The sequence below is a fragment of the Oculina patagonica genome, chromosome 14, assembly GCF_052425735.1.
Source record: "Oculina patagonica isolate OP01 chromosome 14, crgOcupat, whole genome shotgun sequence".
Classification (NCBI taxonomy): domain Eukaryota; kingdom Metazoa; phylum Cnidaria; class Anthozoa; order Scleractinia; family Oculinidae; genus Oculina; species Oculina patagonica.
This window is the reverse complement of record NC_135771.1, coordinates 4,059,012-4,077,510: the sequence shown is the minus strand read 5'-3', so window position 1 is coordinate 4,077,510 and position 18,499 is coordinate 4,059,012. Positions and strand designations below refer to the sequence as shown.

At 38.8% G+C, this 18,499-nt stretch overlaps 1 protein-coding gene across 2 annotated transcripts; it reads right to left on the bottom strand.

Annotated features, from left to right (window-relative positions):
- Positions 1 to 7,953: 7,953 nt before the first annotated feature.
- On the bottom strand, positions 7,954 to 18,461 carry LOC144638193 (glutaryl-CoA dehydrogenase, mitochondrial-like). Of its 2 annotated transcripts, XM_078497390.1 has the most exons (16): positions 18,301 to 18,461; positions 17,911 to 17,946; positions 16,946 to 17,080; positions 16,286 to 16,324; positions 15,613 to 15,675; positions 15,390 to 15,450; positions 15,046 to 15,155; positions 14,303 to 14,432; positions 13,658 to 13,742; positions 13,243 to 13,374; positions 11,996 to 12,099; positions 11,712 to 11,781; positions 10,951 to 11,006; positions 9,984 to 10,072; positions 9,323 to 9,394; positions 7,954 to 8,993 (listed from the first exon to the last, which is right to left on the bottom strand). In XM_078497390.1, the coding sequence occupies exons 1-16, from the start codon at positions 18,392 to 18,394 to the stop codon at positions 8,923 to 8,925; spliced, it is 1,347 nt and encodes a 448-aa protein (XP_078353516.1). In that variant the 5' UTR covers positions 18,395 to 18,461; the 3' UTR covers positions 7,954 to 8,922. The 2 variants fall into 2 exon arrangements, with proteins under 2 accessions (XP_078353516.1, XP_078353517.1); XM_078497391.1 differs by lacking the exon at positions 16,286 to 16,324.
- Between the last annotated feature and the right edge of the window lie 38 nt (positions 18,462 to 18,499).

Sequence of the window (18,499 nt, the reverse complement as noted above, 5' to 3'; positions counted from 1 at the left end):
CAAATGAATGATATTTTAATCGACTGCAGGCTATATTCTTTTACGGAAGCGATTTAATCTAAACTGATTTGCTTTATCTAGCGATCAAAATATAATATGTTACGCAACGGACAAATACAACACACTCGTGAGTACTTTAATAAATAAATCAATTTCGACGGTTTCAGAGGCATCAAGAAACGGAATTCAATACAAAAATATCCTACTTGACCGTGGGCACTGAGTTCAGAAATCACTGGCTCATCGAGGCTGCAGGACATAAGCGTCGAGCGGCTTTGTTGACAAAACAAGATTACATATAAATTTGGCAAAACACTGCATGTCGAAGCGACGAATGCCGCCAAATTAAAACCTACCGATTTCCATTACTATTCTTCATCCGTAGGTAAACTAATAAAGTAATAAACTCAAGGTAAATGACTAATCAATTCATTTCTGGGAAGGTGAACTCTTTCGAACTCTTTCCAAACGTTTTCAAATTACAATCCTCGCGCGGTAAAATTCAGTCATAATTTCACATAATTATGCAAATAATTTTTAAATCAACCAATCAAAATCACTACCCAGTTTTCGGGTAGTGACGTCACCGGACGGCATTAAGCCCAAATGTGTTCAGACGTTCCTTCTGGCAAGCAGGCGAGCACAGAGGGATGTCTGAAATTCAGGCTAGAGATACTGTAAAATTCCGGTTATAAGCCCAGCAGAGAGGGGCTTTTGGTTTTAGGCCATCGTAACTTGATTAAAAATATAATACAAACAGCGGTGATAAACATTATGAAAAATCGTATTTTACTTAACTTGACGTTTCGTATGCTAAGCTACATACATTTTCAAAAGTATGACCTTTAAAAATTTTGGCAACTATTTATATATTGTTATGAAAGGGGTCTGGAACCTAGACTGAGACAATTGATCTTCAGTGCAGCAGTAATTTAATATTAACGACAACAACCTCTCACTGACGACATTGGCATTTAATGAAGGTTGTAGTTCTTGCATTAATAAAGTCTCCTTAATTTTGCAGTGCATTGTACGTTAACATTGTACCTTAACCGAACTGCTAAAATTATCTAAAATATTTCCAGAACATTACACAGTGAACATCTCTGTAGCTTTAGGATTGATACCGGACTGCTCAAAAAATCATCGCCAAATTAATTTCTGCTTTCTACTGGCCAGACACTTTATTTGGATTTGTAAAAATAAAACAAGACCTCCTAAAATAGAAAGTTTTCTACTTTATCTTAAATCGATTTATGTCGTTGAACAAAGAACAGATGACACAACCAACTAACCTGCGATCAGGCTTTCTTTTTTTTCGCGGCGGAGGGAAGGTAAGGTTCATTTTTCCGTTGACCCCTCCGCCCTGAGAAAAATAACGCCTGATCGCAGGTTAACAACCAACAAAAAGTGGGATTTGCTGGAAAGCCTTTTAAAGAAGAAATAAAATAAATGAATAAAAACTAATCTCTTTATCTTCACCCTCCCTAGCCGAATATACACAATATATTAGGCTCTAAGGTCCTCTGAACAGGTAATTCCTTCAACGCTCTTTCAAGCCCCTCTCAATGACTGACAGAAACAGCTTAAAATTTTTGAACAAAATGTCGGTAAAAAAAAGGCGCAATTTGATTTAGTTTTTATAAGTTACCATTTTCATTCTAATTTATCCGTTAATAAGCCAAAAGTAGTTGTATCTTTTTTGTAAATGTATTAAAAGAGATAAATTGTATTGCGCTGTTATAAGTATAAATATTAAATTTTAAGAAATTGAGTATGGAATGGTAAGTAGTGTGTTGTAAACAATTTAATTGTTATGTAGGTAGTGTAAGCAGTGTATTGTACTGTAAGTAGAGTAAGCTTTGTATAGTAAGTAATTAGTAGTGAACATGTCACCTTGTAAGAACGTTCTGTGTGTGTTTTGCAATAAAAAAAGTGCATTGTACGTGATAATGCTGCAAAATGGTTACCATCAAGGCATTATCACTTATAATGTTAGCCTGTGTACAGCCGTCCCGCAATTTTATGGAAGAGGAAAAAGGAAAATATTCGATATAATGTGCCCCGGGGTGGAATCGAACTCAGGTCGTCTGCCTAAAGAGGAAGCGTGACACCGCTACGCCACCGGGAGCCGGCTCCTACAATTCGTAAATTTTAACTCTATATAGTGTTTCCCTTACAAATATCGATAGCTAACCGTAAACAGGCTAACCAAAGTGCATAGAAAGAGTATTCCGAAATAATTCAGGCACTGCATTAATTAACTTTTTTGTTCAAAGGTAGACTAGTAGAGCCATTGTGTGAGAAAATAGGCTTGTACTAAAACCCGAAACAACGAAACGAAACCACCGAAACAAAACCACCGAAACGAAACCACCGAAACAACCGAAACGGCCGAAACGAGCGAAACGAAACAAAATTACCAAAACAGGGAAAACTTCAATATTTTCGCGACTAAATGTACTATACACTCAGTTTAGCCTACTGTACACTCCGGTTAGCCTACTATTCGCTTTGGTTAGCCTACTATACACTTCTGTTAGCCTACTACACACTCCGGTTAGCCTACTTTTCACTTAGGTTAGCCTACTATGCTCTCCGGTTAGCCTGTTTCCCGGGGGGGACTCCCACATGAAACGGACGGGGATGCTCGTCGGAAATTTTGAAAAGAATCCCTAAAAGAGACCAATCTGGGTGTGGCTCAAGCTTTTCTTGACCCCTAAAAGATACCAAAAAACTAAGAATGTAGTTTATATTTGTATATTTCTTCGTGTGTAACCCTAAACGAGACCATTATGGCTAAAAATACTGGCGTTTTGGGCGTTTTGCCCGGAACACCCTAAGCGAGACCAAAAATCCGAAATTTACACCCCTAAGCGAGACGACGAGCATCCCCGTCACTTTCATATGCGAGTCCCCCCCTCGGGGCCTGTTTACCCGGCCTGTTTACGGTTAGCTCTCAATAATTGTAATGGGTTTTGCTTCACATTACCTTAAGGCAAGCAAAACACATCTATCAATTTTGATCATTGTTTGTTTATTTAAATGTACACTGCTGTCTCATCGATATCCCTCAACAACTACAACATACTGGTTTTTGTACAGTAGGGTTTGGGTTGACTGCATTTTTAAGGGCCCATTGCACTATCTTTTTGAGCCGTTGCTAGGGAAAATTCAATTGCCTGTTACTTGAAATATACAGTATTTCCTTTTATTTAACCAAATTTTGACAGTAATTTTAAAGTGTGGTTGCAAGTCAGATGATGACGTCATTCGGGCATGCCCATTGTCACGTGACCCAAAACAAAAAAGGAGTTTTTACAGGACGACTTACGTTTTTGTTCATAATTTTCAATATCATTCAAATCCCTATGAGGATTTTAAAAAACGTAAGCATGCGTTTTCTCTTATGAGAAAAAATAAGAAAAAAACGATGGAGAATATGTCATGCAAATCACGTTTTTTGATACAATTTTTTATCTTTGCGATTTTTGCAAAAAGCATGCTTACGTTTTAAGAAAAATGTATTTTCTTTCGATTTACTGCAAAAAACAGAAGGTACGGTTTTTTCCTTCCGAGAAAAACTCGCATTTCCGTACGTACCGGAAGCAAAATTTTACGGTGACTGATTGGTTGAAATCATCGTAACTGACATTGCCGCATTAAGTTGGCTTTCCCATCCGCTCACGTACGCTTCAAAAACTATAATTTTTCGACACGGCAAACTTTCTTGCTGGATTCGGACAACTTTAACAACGTTTAATGTCGCTCAACGAACATGAGAAGCTAAGACAAATGTGAACAAGGTCGGTCGTAAGTATTAAAAAGAGTTTAGTGTGTGTGTTCTTTATTTTCGGCTTGTAATTTGCGAATTAGCGTAAACGGTGTTTGTAAGCTGAAATGTTTTTATACAGGTGTTTTAAAAAGTTTAGTGTTCGCAATTTTGTACCTTAATGAATTTGTCCTGTGTTTAGACTGCTGTATGAATCATTTCAGTAGTTTCTGCAAGCAATTTACGGCAGATAAATCGAGTTCATTCCTATATTTCTGCAGTGATTTCCTTCGTTTTGCGAACAAAATGAACCGCTGTTTTTTTACTCTATGAGCTTCGTTTAGTTCTAGTGACAGTGCTTTACCTTTGGAAGTAGTTTTCACAGATTTCTTCAGTGAACTAAAGGGGAAACTGATGACAATACGGTAATGCCACACATTCGCATGTTTTCTAATGCATGGGCGGTTCTTATAAAAATTATTTCGGCGGTTTCGGCTACAAGCTTCTTGTATGTTTTGCAGTCATTCAGAATGACTTGTAAACGTTTTTTTTATTATTTCTATTTACTGGCAGTTTGCTTTTACTACAGTAAGAACAAATTTCCGTGTTTGGAATATGATTCTAACTGAAATGGAACTAAACTCGCGTAAAATTTTGCCGCTAAGCCTGAATCCCGAACCAGGCAAAATCGGTTAATCCTCGACATTTAATTAATCATTTACTTTAACAATGTTTCACTAAGTTGAGAAATTTCCTCGACACTCAATTAATCATTTACTTTAAAATTTTTTCACTAAGTTGAGAAATTTTTCAGAACCTGAATAACACTATTTTTTTATTATGCGAATTAATACTCACATTCTCCAATACGCTCGTTTTGTTTCCGAACTCTCTTTCTTTGTCTTTCTTTCTCGCGCTGCTCGTCGCTAATGTTTTGCCTCTTTTGTCGGGCTCTTTCACGCTCTCTTTGTAGCTGTTCTTCGCTACTGTTTTGCCTGTTTAGTAGGGCTCTTTCGCGCTCTCTTTGTAGCTGTTCTTCGCTACTGTTTTGCCTGTTTAGTAGGGCTCTTTCGCGCTCTCTTTGTAGCTGTTCTTCGCTACTGTTTTGCCTGTTTTGTCGGGCTCTTTCTTGCTCCTTTGCTCGTTGTTGTTTGCTGCTCTTTGCTCTTCTCTCCCTTGCTCGCTTCCGCTCCCGTTCACGTCGAAGGTCGCTTAAACTCTGTCTCTCCAAAGTTGAATTCGTCCTACTCTCGTTTGTAGACATCGTCGACCAAAAGAGATTAGGAAAAATAAGTTTTTTTTCTCGAACTCAAGCCGTTTTGAAAGCTTTGCGAAATTGAAAATTTTTACCCCATCATTTTCCCGCGCACAAACGCGGGCTTCCAAGAAGACTCGTACCCAGTCCTAATCAGTGCGTACGTACGTGCGTACGGACGGAAGGTCACGTGACAACCAAATTTTTTGTACTTGATGGGTTTTGAACCTATTTCTTGTGTCCACATTACCCATGGTGCTATGCACGCGGCGGCTTGGCCGCCTTGCGTAGCTCCGCTACTAGTCATCAGTCGACGACCGTAAGTGGCGGCCATCTTGAAGTGGGCGTAAAAAAAAAGATTGTTCGTCCCGCTCCGCTCAAACGGAGCGGGACGGCTGTACACAGGCTAGTACAATGTTAACGATGTTTTGAACAGGCACAAAAGCAAGCCAGACGCCCCTGTTGCGACAGTCCCTAAAAAGATGTCATAACTCCCCTGTTACCCTACTTAGGTCTTCCGAGCAACCAAATCACTAAACGCCTTAAATCCTAGATCAAAGTGACGGGGATGATCGAATGGAGGCAAAACTAGGCTTTTATAGATTGTGATTTTAGGAGCACAATCTATAAAAGCCTAGGCAAAACTCAGGACCCCCAAAAATCCCGAAGTCTCCCGACATTACCCAAAAAAATCCCTGGACCAAAAAAAAACGCCCAAAAAAACCCTAGTCAAATTACCCCTAAATTGCCAAGGACGCGCCAAGGCACTTTAGTTTGATTTTAATACCCCCAAAAAATCCCCTATTTAAATCAAGTCACCCAAAAAAATACCTGCCAAATTCTGCTACCCAAAAAAATCCCGGAATCGAAAATTTCGACCCCAAAAAAATCCTTCGCACATCCCCGTCACTTGGATCCCGGAGTACCCCCCTGGGGTATCCGACTTCAACTCTTTCGTCAACCTCAAGATCATTTTTCAGAACACATGCCGCATCAAATTCTTCTTTCCGTACAAAGACCGCCTCAACCGTTCTCAACGATCTAAGGTCATCTACAAAGCTGGCTGCTGGGACTGTGATGATGTTTACATAGGAAAAACAAAACGACGACTTCATGACAGGAAAGCTGAACATTTTAAGGCCCTCACTAAATGCGATCATCCATCAGCTATTGCTGATCACATCAAAACCGCGGGTCATAACATCAAATAGGATCATTTTATATCATTATTATTATTACTATTATTATTATTATTATTTTGAAAGTTTTGCGTCTGGCAAAACTGATCGACCTCCACTGCAAAATCCTCTCAAAGTAGGTAGTCTCCTAAGTGTGAAAGACCCCATCCCTAGTGGTCTCCGATCATGTGTGGTTTATAAATTCTCGAGTGCAGGCTGTGCAGCTTTCTATGTCGCTGAAACCTCTCGACATTTCAACACACGTGTAAGGGAACACCTAACAACGGGCAGGGCATAGCACATTTTTAAAACACCTTGAGAGCTCAGAAACATGCCGCTCAGCATGCTCACAGGCCAATTTTGACATCATCGATCAGGCCTCGTCAAAGTTTACAGGCAAGATTAAAGAAGCGCTTCACATCCAGAAAAACCAAGTGTTAGGGTACAGTTAGCGGGGTGTTAAGATGCCCACCACCACCAGCTCTGCTGCTTTGAGATACATGCACGTGCGGGGAAGCTGGTTGGACAGGCTTTGCCGCACGTGCGTGTGACCCGAAGGTGAGACCTGCTTGCAGGGGATAGCTCAGAGTTACACATTGAAGCCGTTGTGACTTGTACAAGTTACTTGTATAAGCAAGTGTTAACTGATGCAAAAGAGATTATTGGGTCTTCACAAACACATTCTGCCACAGTTGGGTAGGGCTGGAACGCTGTGGTTGGCTTTTCATCCATATTTCTTGAAATGTAGCTTAAGGGGGGGATCATACCTGAAGGCCGTTTTTCACGGCTTAACACGGGGTTAACGGAAATATCTCGTTCGCATTTCAAGGAATCCAAAAACGCTCTCATTATCCCATACATCTATGTTTAACGGTGTTTTGTAAATTTTTGGGTGATTTTGGGGGATGTTGGGAGAAGATAGTTTTTTCGCAAAGGATTAGTAAAATTTAGAGAAATAAGAAATATTGGAGATTTATTGCGTTTTTTTTCTTTCTTCAATCCCTTCTTTAAACCCCCCGGGGGGGACTCCGACTCCCATATCAAACAGACAGGGATGCTCGTCGGAAATTTTGAATTAAACCCCTAAAGGAGACCAATCTGGGCGTGGCTCAAGCTTTTTTGACCCCTAAAAGATACCATTTTAGAACATTTTAAAACTGATATATTTCTATACGTTTTCGCGAGCAACCCTAAACGAGACCTTGACGGCTGAAAATACCGGCATTTTGCCCACCAAAATCCGAAATGCGAGACGACGAGCATCCCTGACTCTTTCTTATGGGAGTCCCCCCTGGTCTTTAAACCTCTTAAAATTTCATTCAAATTCAGGTATAATGCCAGAAAAAGGGAGGGTAAACGGACAAAATAAATAGAAAAGGGAAAGAGCGAGTCAAACTTACAAACGCAAGTAGAGCGGTTTTCACTTGAGTGTCGAAAGTAATTTGCGTTTGCTTTGGTTTTGCGTTCACTACGCTTAGTAATTGGTTTAAAACTTTCGCGCCACTTTCTCGGCCAATCAGGAGTAAAACCAAAACCAATTGTGACTCGCTCGCGCACGTTTTCCCGCGCTTCGTGCCAACTACATGTATTTGCTTCGAGTTTTGATTGGTTCACTCGATTGTTTGTGTCCTTTGTGATTGGCCAGAGTAATTACTTTGGTTTTGGTTTTACTACACTTAATTGAAAACTGCTCTAACATGTAGAATACCCGATAACCACAAAAAATACACAAAAATCACGCTGGCTAATCACTTGTAGAATTTGTCTTTATTTACCAACTTTTAGTTGCTTTTCACACCTTTTTTTAGTTTTTTGAAGGTTTGCTACTTCACACACTTTTTCTCGTCAACCACAAACACCTTCGCATTATTTAACCATTAGAAAAATAAAACAGTATAAATAAAACCTTTTATCCGAACACACACGTTAAAACAATGTGTTTGAATAAAATATACACCAAACAAAGTTTTTTGTCAATGAGAATAATACCAAAAACAATTTTTTTAACTTAAGTTAGTAGTGTTAAAGACAGCAAAATGTCTCTTCATGCACTTTTTGAGTACAAAAGACTTGGCGAAGATTTACCGAAAACGGCACTTATTTCCGAGACTGTTACGACTATACCACTAAAGTAGGCTAACCGGAGTGCCATTCAGGCTAACCGGATCGCTAGTTAGGCTAACCGCAATGCTGTTTAGTATTCACTTCATGAACAGAGTGTTACGTGGTATAAATAGAGCAGTTTTCAATTGAGTGTAGTAAAACGTAAAACCAAAACCAAAGTAATTACTCTGGCCAATCACAAAGGACACAGACAATCCAGTGAACCAATCAAAACTACGCGCGGGAAAACGTGCGCGAGCGAGTCACGATTGGTTTTGGTTTTACTTTTGATTGGCTAAGAAAGTGGCGCGAGATTTTTAAGCCAATCACTAAGCGTAGTAATTCAAAACCAAAGCAAACGCAATTTACTTTCGACACTCAAGTGAAAACCGCTCTATGTCATGAGGTGTCTCGCAATTGTCTCACGACATCATGATCAACTGAGTGCTAAATAGTTAGTCCCTCCTCCAAACACCCTTGCTATTTTAGCCAGTACCAGCAGTATTGAAACACATTTAAACTGAGATTGTTAATTTGAGGTGGCTTAGTAAGACTGAGGAATCGATGCTGTGCCGTTTGTTCTTTGTAAAAACTGGTCATTAGCGTCACTGTATTTATCGACCAGTAAAAGCCTGTAATCCAGTAATCGCTCTCCCAAGAATTAGGGCGTGGATGTCATGCGTTCCTAAAGGCAACAAGGTAAATATCAATAAAGAAAAACGGACGGGGGCGGGGGGGGGGGGGGGGGTACAAATGCTGCTCCCTCGGGATGCCCCTACAGGAAGTGCCCCTTTACCGGAGCAGTTAAATTCAAGCTTTGAAGATAATTTTCTTTTCGTTGAAGAAATATGCCTATGCACCATCACACACTGAAGTAACATCCTTTTCCCAATCTTGTAATATCCGTTCTTGTTTCTTATTGTCCCAGTCACTATCCCCTGTTTGAAGATTTTCTTTTTCTGTAATTTTCAGTTATGAACAAAAATAAGAATCTGTCAAAGAAACTGCGCTCACCTTCATACGTGTTGACGGCTTCCAAGTTCATCACGTGACGAATCACGTGATACTCATCCGAGATTCCGTTTCCTGTGTGTGACAAGTTATCGTACTCAATAAACACACAGGGAGAAGACAGGGCTTTCCACAAAGGAAACAGACTTGTCATAATAAAGGGAAACAAACAGTTTACACGGCAAAGCCGTCTCCCCATTAGTTCGCGAAGGTAGGCTTTTCAAGCAAGCTCATCGGATCCCTCCCACCCTAGAGCCAAGGATTTTGATTGCCCGCTTTGTTGAGCTCTGACCAATCAGAGCAAACAAGCTGTTTCTTCCACCAATCATGAGCAAATCCAAATCGTTTTCCCGCGCTTTTTTGTTTGCGCTTGTCACCGGCTCGGGCTGCATGAATGTTTCCCGCGCTTGGAACATGTTACGTTGTGATGTGATGACTTGGGGTTGGCTTTACATAGTTGTAACCATTTTAAACGCTCTAGACTTGGCCTTGAAAAATGGGTACGCTGAAGTTAAATATATTTCCGTTTTCATTGAAAGTATCGGTAGAGTTAACAGTATCAACAGCAACTGAATGCTAAACATTCTCTGCTAACGCTTGACACAACCAAACTGCAACAAATGATATACCCTAGCAAAAGATATGTTATAGCATAAAAACTCACCGCCAAGCATATCTCTGGCCATTCTCGCAATGTCTAGTGCTTTTCCACAAGAGTTTCGTTTGATGAGAGATATCATTTCTGGACAGTATCTATTTAAACAGGAGAATGAAAAAAGAAAGGTTAAAGCTCTATTCTCCAACAATGAGGACGGAATTAAAACAAGTACCTTATTCTTACTAATTTTCGCGATTTCAAAATAATCGCGCAATTTAGTACGCGCGAAAAAAACATTGCGCGAAATTTAAACACGCGACAATTAATACCATATTATAGGTAATAAAAAAAAATATTAATTTTTGTTTTTACAAACATTTAAAAATGTTTAAAACTGCAACTATCTACCTTTAAAAATATCTTTCAGTCTTCAGTTTTGACTAGCACCCTTCCTCTGATTACTGTTTTGAGCTTGTAAATTGGTTCAAAACCTCTTTAGTACAGTCACTAAAGTTCCCGTTTGCAAGCTCCTTGTAATTACATTGAGCAAGACCTTTGTGTTTTCCAGTGGTTCCTTAGTCTTTGACGACTAATCCTTAAAACACTGACAAAATCGCGAAATTTAATACACTTTTTCTCTAATTTTTCTTGAAATCGCGAAAATTAATACTCGCGAAATTCGGTTCTCGAATTTTCGCGAAATTAAGTACGCGCGAAAATTAGTAAGAATAAGGTAAAACATTCAGGTCACCATAAGTTAGGAAATTTTATCCAAACTGAATTAAATATCAAAACAGTGGTTTGAAAAGAGAGAAAAATAAAAATAAATCTTGCTTTGTATAGGTTTGAGTGTAATCCTGAAATTCCGACAACGCTGATCAGAAGGAGGGGGAATTACTGTTAAAGTGTTGAACCAAGAGTGTCCCAACTCTATTTGCAAATGATTGTAGCTACTTTAATGTACCACATTACAGTCTAGAGGAAGCTCTTATGGCACTCATCTGGTCCTACTTTAACTGAATTCTTAACTTACTTTCCCTCATCTTTTAGTCGTCCAACCTGCAGACAGCTTTGAAGTCCAATACTTATCTGACATAAAAACAATAAATAAGTTTAAGGACTTTATTTATCCTCAGATTTCTAGAGTAGCTTAATTAGCTAAAGTCCTCAAGCATTCCCTCAAAAACCTTGACAGTACTTCAGGCAAAGACCAGACCACAACACCAGGAACTTCGTGCCCTACTCTTTAGGAGAAGTGTGTGGGTTCTTAAACTTCCCTGCTGACCACAACACTGAAAACGGTTTAATTATCAGAGAAGACTAAAACATCTAACCATTTGCAGATGTCATACACAGATCCAGAATTTCAGGCTTCCGGTCCAAATTCAAAAGAAAAGTGAGTACTAATTAAGTCAGGCTATTGTGTTTTGCCATGTTTAACAATGGTCTGACTTAATGAGTGCTCACTTTTCCTTTGAATTTGGACTGGAAGTCTGAAACTCTGGATCCGTGTATTGCAAAGGTAGCATGGTCTCCTCAGTTATTTAAGACCCTGAGTGTTGGTCCGAAGTGTTGCTATTTTAAAGGGCAGGTTTATAGGCTTTTTGCAATCATATTTTTTGAAAGGTCTTTTTAAACAACTAAATAACATTTTATACTACCCTTTCCTACACTCGAACTGATGAAAACCCTACCTTTTGTATACCTCTAGCCTTGGGAGTGCCCCACCCCTGAGCCTCAGGCAAGAGAGACCAAAATTTCTAAATATTTTAGGTGAAAAAAAAAACAACAAACCTCAGTTGCCATATCAGCCATCTTCTTCTGTATCAGCTGATTTGCAGCAAGAGGTCTCTTAAACTGAATCCTTAAAAAACAATATTGGAAAGGTTTTAAAAATATCCAGTAATGTTGTGGTTATATAAGACAGTGTAAACCTCAATTTTGTTGAACTGAAATGTGTATCACAACATTATTTTCAACAACGTATGTATTAACATATGAATAAAGAAGGTGAAATGTCATGTTATACAAACTTATGGCCCTCGAATGCAGTCAATAAGCACTTGTTATTGACCTACCTGTCTAAAGTGTACTGTCTGGCAGCAGCAAGACAGAACTCTGCAGCACCAAGAGCTCCCCAGGCAATGCCATACCGAGCATTATTTAGACAACCAAAGGGTCCCTAGTAAATAAGAAAAAACATCTGTTTGTTTTCTTTTGGTTTACAATGGCAGGGCTCGAGACTAACTTTTTTGCAAACTAGCCAAGTGGCTAGTGACAGCTTTGATTTCACTAGCCAAAACTTATTTTCTACTAGCCACAATTTTTAAGCATAGTTCTTCTTTTAAGGGGGGGGGGGGGGGTGTTGAAAACAATGTGCGATAATGTTTAAACCTTGAGCCATAAAATGTTCCTTAAATCTTCAAGTTTTTTTCGTTACAAAATTGGGCTTTGTTCTTCACTATAAAAATTGTACATGTACATGCGTTTTTGTCAACTAGATTGTTTAAAGCTTCACATTCTATAATGTCAACAGTTTACTTAGTTATATATTTCTCTGAGAGACGATTTTAATAAATGCGGTTTCTTGCCACTAATGCCTGATTTTTTCACTAGCCATTTTGGCTAGTGAAAGGTCAAAACCTACTAGCCAAAACTGCATTTTTAGTAGCCTTTGGCTAGTTGGCTACCGTTAGTCTCGAGCCCTGCAATGGAATTCCAATTTCTCAAACTCCCAATTTCTTTTCCCAATTTCATTTTCCTTGGAAGTTAAACACTGTTTTATTATTTGCTGGTTTGGGAGGTGCAGTGCTGATCTAATTGTTATTGCACTGGACTTCAGATTGAGAGGTCCGGGTTTGAGCTCTGGCCAGGGTCACTGTGTTGTGTTCTTGGGTAATTGTGTCTCTCTCCAAAGTGTCTCTCTCCAACTAGGTGTATAAATGGGTACCAGCAAAGTAATGCTGGGGGTAACTCCGCAATGGACTAGCATCCCGCCCAGGGGGGAGTAGAAATATTCACCTCTTAATGCTACCGAAACCAGGATAAGCTCCAGCAGTATGGGCTGCTTGGCTCGAGGCTTAACTTTTTTTACCATTATGATTTGTTGGTGTTTTCAGCTTTTCCTTCAATTTGAAGGTAATTTTGTGCATAACAAAAATGACCACAAATGTCCATAGGTTTGCTCAGTTGATCAGCCCAAATGGAAGTGTTAGCATCTAAGCAAATAGTTTCTATAAGAATGATCATTCCACTTTGTTGTTGGTAAAATAGTAAAATTACGTTATCATTGTGGAATAACAAAAACGTTATAATTTAACTTTACCTCCAGTCCCTCTACATTTGGCAGAAGGTTCTCCTCTGGGACCTCAACATCTTCCATGACAATTTGGCCTGTAACTGAAGCTCTCAAAGAAAATTTTCCTTCAATCTTAGGAGCTGATAGTCCTTTCATTCCCTTTTAATGACAAACAATAAATTTTCAATCTAGTAAATCAAATCAACCGTTATAAAACCCTGTAGTTGTAGAGGAATTTAAAACAGTTGAACTGATTGGATATATTTAAATCTTCTTTCTTAAAAATCTAGCTAATCAAGTCGTGTCCCCAGAGCCACTTGTTCGTCGTTACCCAGGTTCTGCCAGCTAAGAGGGACAAGTGGCTCTGGAGACAAGAATGGGTCAAGCTAGTTCAGTTGAAGAACTACTGGACAACGAAGCAGAAGTTGAGGTTATTACAAACCTTCTCTAAGATAAAGCCTCTTATCCTTTTGTCTTCACATTTTGCCCACACGATAAACACATCAGCTATAGGGGAGTTTGTGATCCTAGAACCAAAAAGATTAAACAACAAATTTAAGGCATCTATGACCTATTTTATTAAAATGTTGGTTCTGTAACCTTGTATGTTAATGTGCAAAAGAGCCCACATACTGGAGTTTTAATCTAAATGCCATTCGTCAATAATATATTCCCTTGTTCTGCGAGCATTGTTCCCTAGCATTAATCATGCATGCACTCACACACCTCTAACTGTACATTGTATAATTTTGTGTGCATCTACACTGTTATGAAAGATAAATGCATTGAAATCTAAAACACTGAGAAATACAATTGAATATGGCTGACAAGGACTGCTTTATAGCCATGATTTAATATTGTGATTCTTAAATTTTACTATTTACTACCTTTCACTATTACTCTGGAAATTTTAATATGTAAATATTGTAATTTTAAATTCATTTTTACTGTGTAACTTTTTTAATTTAGTTTAATAATTATAATTATTGTAATGCGCTTTTGAATATTTTTATAGAAAAAGCGCAATATAAGTATTAAATATTATTATTATTATTATTATTATTATTATTATTATTATGAATCTCACCAGCTTTTGCTTCCATTAAGAATATAACTGTTCCCAGCAGGGTTATGTTTAGCATTGGTTTCCATTCCACCTGGATCACTGCCGTGATTGGGTTCAGTTAAACCAAAACAACCAATCAGCTTGCCTTGTGCTGCAGGGGCAAACACACAAAGGACAGACATGATTGAACTGTTACAGCAAGGCGCCCAAAAGTGTGACCACTTTTAATTTATTCACATTCTTTCGTGCAGATTTAATCCAATCAGAAGTCAACTGCAAGCTATCCACGGCTTTTGATTGGATTAACTCTGCATGAAAGAATGTGAATAAATTAAAAGTGGTCACACTTTTGGGCGCCTTGCTGTAACCAGTATTTGCAAAAAACTGCAATTAAATTCACAGATTTCTGTCCCTTTAGGTCAACTCATCAAACTGCAAGAAAATATGGAAAGCAACTTACCGGGTACAATAATGTTACAATGAACTTAAACATTTGGGCCATTTCCAAATTTTTCCATTTTCAAATTTTTCCACTCCACCCTTGAATTGATATAGGGCAACATTAGGCCCTTGGGTTCTTATCATTTGTCAAGACCTATATATCTGTTAATTTTAACCATTATTGTTGGTTTTCCTGAGATCTAAGCATGATCGGGAGCTTATAAGAATTACAGTGGGACACAGTTTGATGTTTGTTAGAAACTCTCTTATTTTGTCACAATATGATATCACACACATACAGAACTCAGTTCAAATGTTTTTACCCAGCTTTGGAAGATACTTCTGTTTCTGTTCCTCTGTTCCATATGCATTGATAGGGTGCATTACAAGTGATGACTGAACACTCATAGCCGATCGATAACTGCTGTCCACTCTGGTGGCAAGGCAAATGAAACTGAGTGTTAAAAATACGCAACTGCTTTTTTAAGAGGGGGGATAGAAGCCTTATAGGTGATTCCAGAAAATATCCATTCCCTGCCTTGGGTGCCATAAATATTTTATCTAAAACATTCTGTCCCCCTATGTATTTGGTATCCCAAAATGTATCTTGTGTCTAAACATGTGACACAAGGCAAAAAAGTTACAAATAGTTAAAATTATGTCAAACCTTTCAACTTCTCTTGCAATAAGTCCATAAGCTACTGATGAGACACCTGCACATCCATAACCTTAAGAAAACAGAAAAGAATAAAAAACATTTTTGGCAAGGGGGCTAAAATATCAAACATCTAATGACAATGGTAAGTTCTTTTTTTTCAAATCCTACACTGTAAAAGTAAGGGAATAAGAGGAATGTTATTTTTTTGAATCATTTATAATCAACTACTGACCTTGAATTGTGCAACCAAGGACACCAAGAGATCCCATTTCAGTCATAATATTTTCATCAAAGACTGGGTAACAAACAAAACAGAGAAGATTCAGTGTAAAAAATAATACAGAAATCTGTCAGTCTGCTCAATAATTTGCTTCATTTCTAAACCCGACTCTGTTAAGCACCAACCCAAAAGGAACAGCAGAATGACAAAATGGCACTAATTTTCACCCCGATTTACTTGCAGTTAGCTTCACCACAGATTGCTTGTTGGTTAGGGCAACGTATATTATTGCCCTAACCAACAAATAAAAGCTAACAGCAAGCAAACCGGCTAGTGAGCTTACCACAAGCAAACTAACATTCTGCCATTCTGTACCCCGACTGACCCTTTAAACCTTTGTTCTGGGAATTTGGTGGTAGATTATCATGAACTCCCGCTTGATGATTTTGTACACTGTTTCTCTCATTGCCCGTCACAGCCCTGATATTTTTAGAACAAAAGAGCCTCAACAGGGATTCAAGCTGCAAAGTTATTTCTCCAACATATGCTTCTCAATACATCACATACTTTCTCAACCAACTAATCCCCTGCCCAATTCAGAGGAAATTGATGGTCTACTGCATCCTATATGTAAGTTTTTTTTTAATATAAGCAGTTCCAGATTCTAAACAGGAGAGTTCCATACCCTCTTCTGGAGTGCCACGCCCTTTCCACCACTCCATAACTGTTATGAGGAAAACAGGGTGGAATAACAGTAAGTTATTATTCTGTTGATGTGGGAGGCGAGGTGGCCTAATGATTAGCGCACTGGACTCCTGATCGAGCGGTCCAAGTTCAAGCTCTGGTTGGGGCAATGTGCTCTGTTTTTGGGCAAGACAATTTAATCTCATAGTGCCTCTTCTCACCCAGGTGTAAAAATGGCTACCAGCGAATTTAATGCCAAGAGTAAACAGAGATGTCACTAAGGACCGCCTGCCGGCTAATTTAACCGGCTGAAATAGAACTTAAATCCGGCTGAAATTTCACATGGAAACAAAGACTCAGGTAAACTTTGAGAGCTGCTAAGGCCAGAAAAGCCAGCTGGGCTTGTTCATGAGCTGGCTAAGTATTTTCCTAGGTACATCCCTGAGTGACCCTACAATGGACTAGCAACCCATCCAGGAGGGAGTAGAAATACCCCTAGTAGCTTCATGCTGCGGAAACCGTGAAAAGCTCCAGCCTGATGAGCTACTAGGCTGCTAGGCAGACTTCTATTATTCTATAGATACCCACAGGAAGCCTATTAGATGTAAGGATCTTTTTATTAAAATATTACGAGTTATATTAACAATCCTCAATGACTTACCTTCCAGTCTGTTTGCCAACAAAATCCTTGACATAAGCTTTTCCTGGCAGTAATCTCTAAACTGGTCCCTAACCATAATTTCTTCCTCAGTCAAACAGCTCTCCAAGCTCAGAGGATCTTGCCAATCGAATTTCACTGAATTGAGTCAACAAGTAATGTTTATTAATCAATATGATACTAATGGTATCTTAAACTTCCTAAAAAATAACCCTTTGCCTTACAACAGGAACTGTTAGAAATGCTTTGGAGTTAGATAAAAGCTTTGTTGTATAGTGAGATTTACTTATGGCTTTGCTTATAAGGAGAAGCAAATAGAAATGCTTGCAATTCCAAACTTCACAATGAATTGCCAGGATTCTTTTAAATCTTGTCATTTGCACACTTCTAACAACTTTTACTGTACCTAAATTTACCTCTAGAAATTATTCAGTGTAAAAGGGAGGTTGACAGGAGTGTTGACATAACTGCTCAGTAATGCAGTATAATGTCTCAAAATTGCAGTTAGTTAAACAAGAAGTTCCGCTATAAAATGGATGGCACCTCTCACATTTCACACTTCTCGGGCGCGAAATGCAAATTTGTACTCTTTGCATTCGTGGCACGTTGTGGTGCCAAGCATCCTTCAAGCTAAACATGCTTTGAAATCTCATGAAACCAAGAGATATCATTGACAAAAATATGAAAAATAACTTCCTAACGTTTAACAGAATATTCCTAGCGAAAATGAAACACATTTTACCAGTAACATTTGTAGAAAATACGCGGGTCGTTTGCCAGTTGTTTACGCTTTGATGATTGACTGACAACTGGGCGCGAGAATGGCCAGGCCAGGCCCCTTTTATACCGGAACTTCTTGTTTAAGAATATTTTTCCCATTTCAACACCCACCCCTTTCACGCCCACTCTCCACCTCCAAACTAACTAGCCCCAGGTCCCATTCCAGCTAACATGCTAACACAACTTACCAAAAGGATCTTTTTTCTCCTTGTTTGATTCCTTCGCTATTATTTTGTGAGTTAAGAAAACCAATATTGAGACCTCCTTACCATGGCCGATCCATCTATGTAGTGTACAGTACAGAACATCCGATTCATCTGTGTACACGTACGTAAAGTATCTTTCCGTATTTCACGTGTGGTAATAAACTTACTGTATGGGTAAGGAGACGTTTGCGCCAAGCAAAGCACTGCCATGTTATTAGCACATTTTTTATAAAAAAAGTAACCGTAATAGGAGATCACCTAAGAAAAGTTTGAGAAAACTTGCTGGGATCTCCTGGGGAGAAAAAATAAATTAAAAAATCTTGCATAACACATGCATACATAAAGACATTTTTTTTCGAGTAAAAAGGATACCGATCGAGGCACTTCCGGTACTTTGAGCACGACAGAGAAGAAGAATATTATTTGTTGGTGATACCATACGTCGAAGGACACGATGAAGAGCCATTTTCTGCGTTTTATGGTTGAATTTTTGCCCTACAAAGTCAATGATGTAAGGCTTATAATTTTCTCACTAGACCTGGCCAGCGGTTTCATTATGGAATTGCGCAAC

Bases quoted from the DNA above. Each gene is read 5' to 3' on its own strand.
- LOC144638193 (XM_078497390.1), bottom strand. From the start codon at position 18,394: ATGGCTCTTCATCGTGTCCTTCGACGTATGGTATCACCAACAAATAAT. The intron at 15,451-15,612 runs GTCAGTAGTTGA...TGTTTTCTTAAG, and splicing joins CCTTGGTTGCACAATTCAAG to GTTATGGATGTGCAGGTGTC. The intron at 11,782-11,995 runs GTAGGTCAATAA...TTGTTTTTTAAG, and splicing joins AGACAGTACACTTTAGACAG to GATTCAGTTTAAGAGACCTC.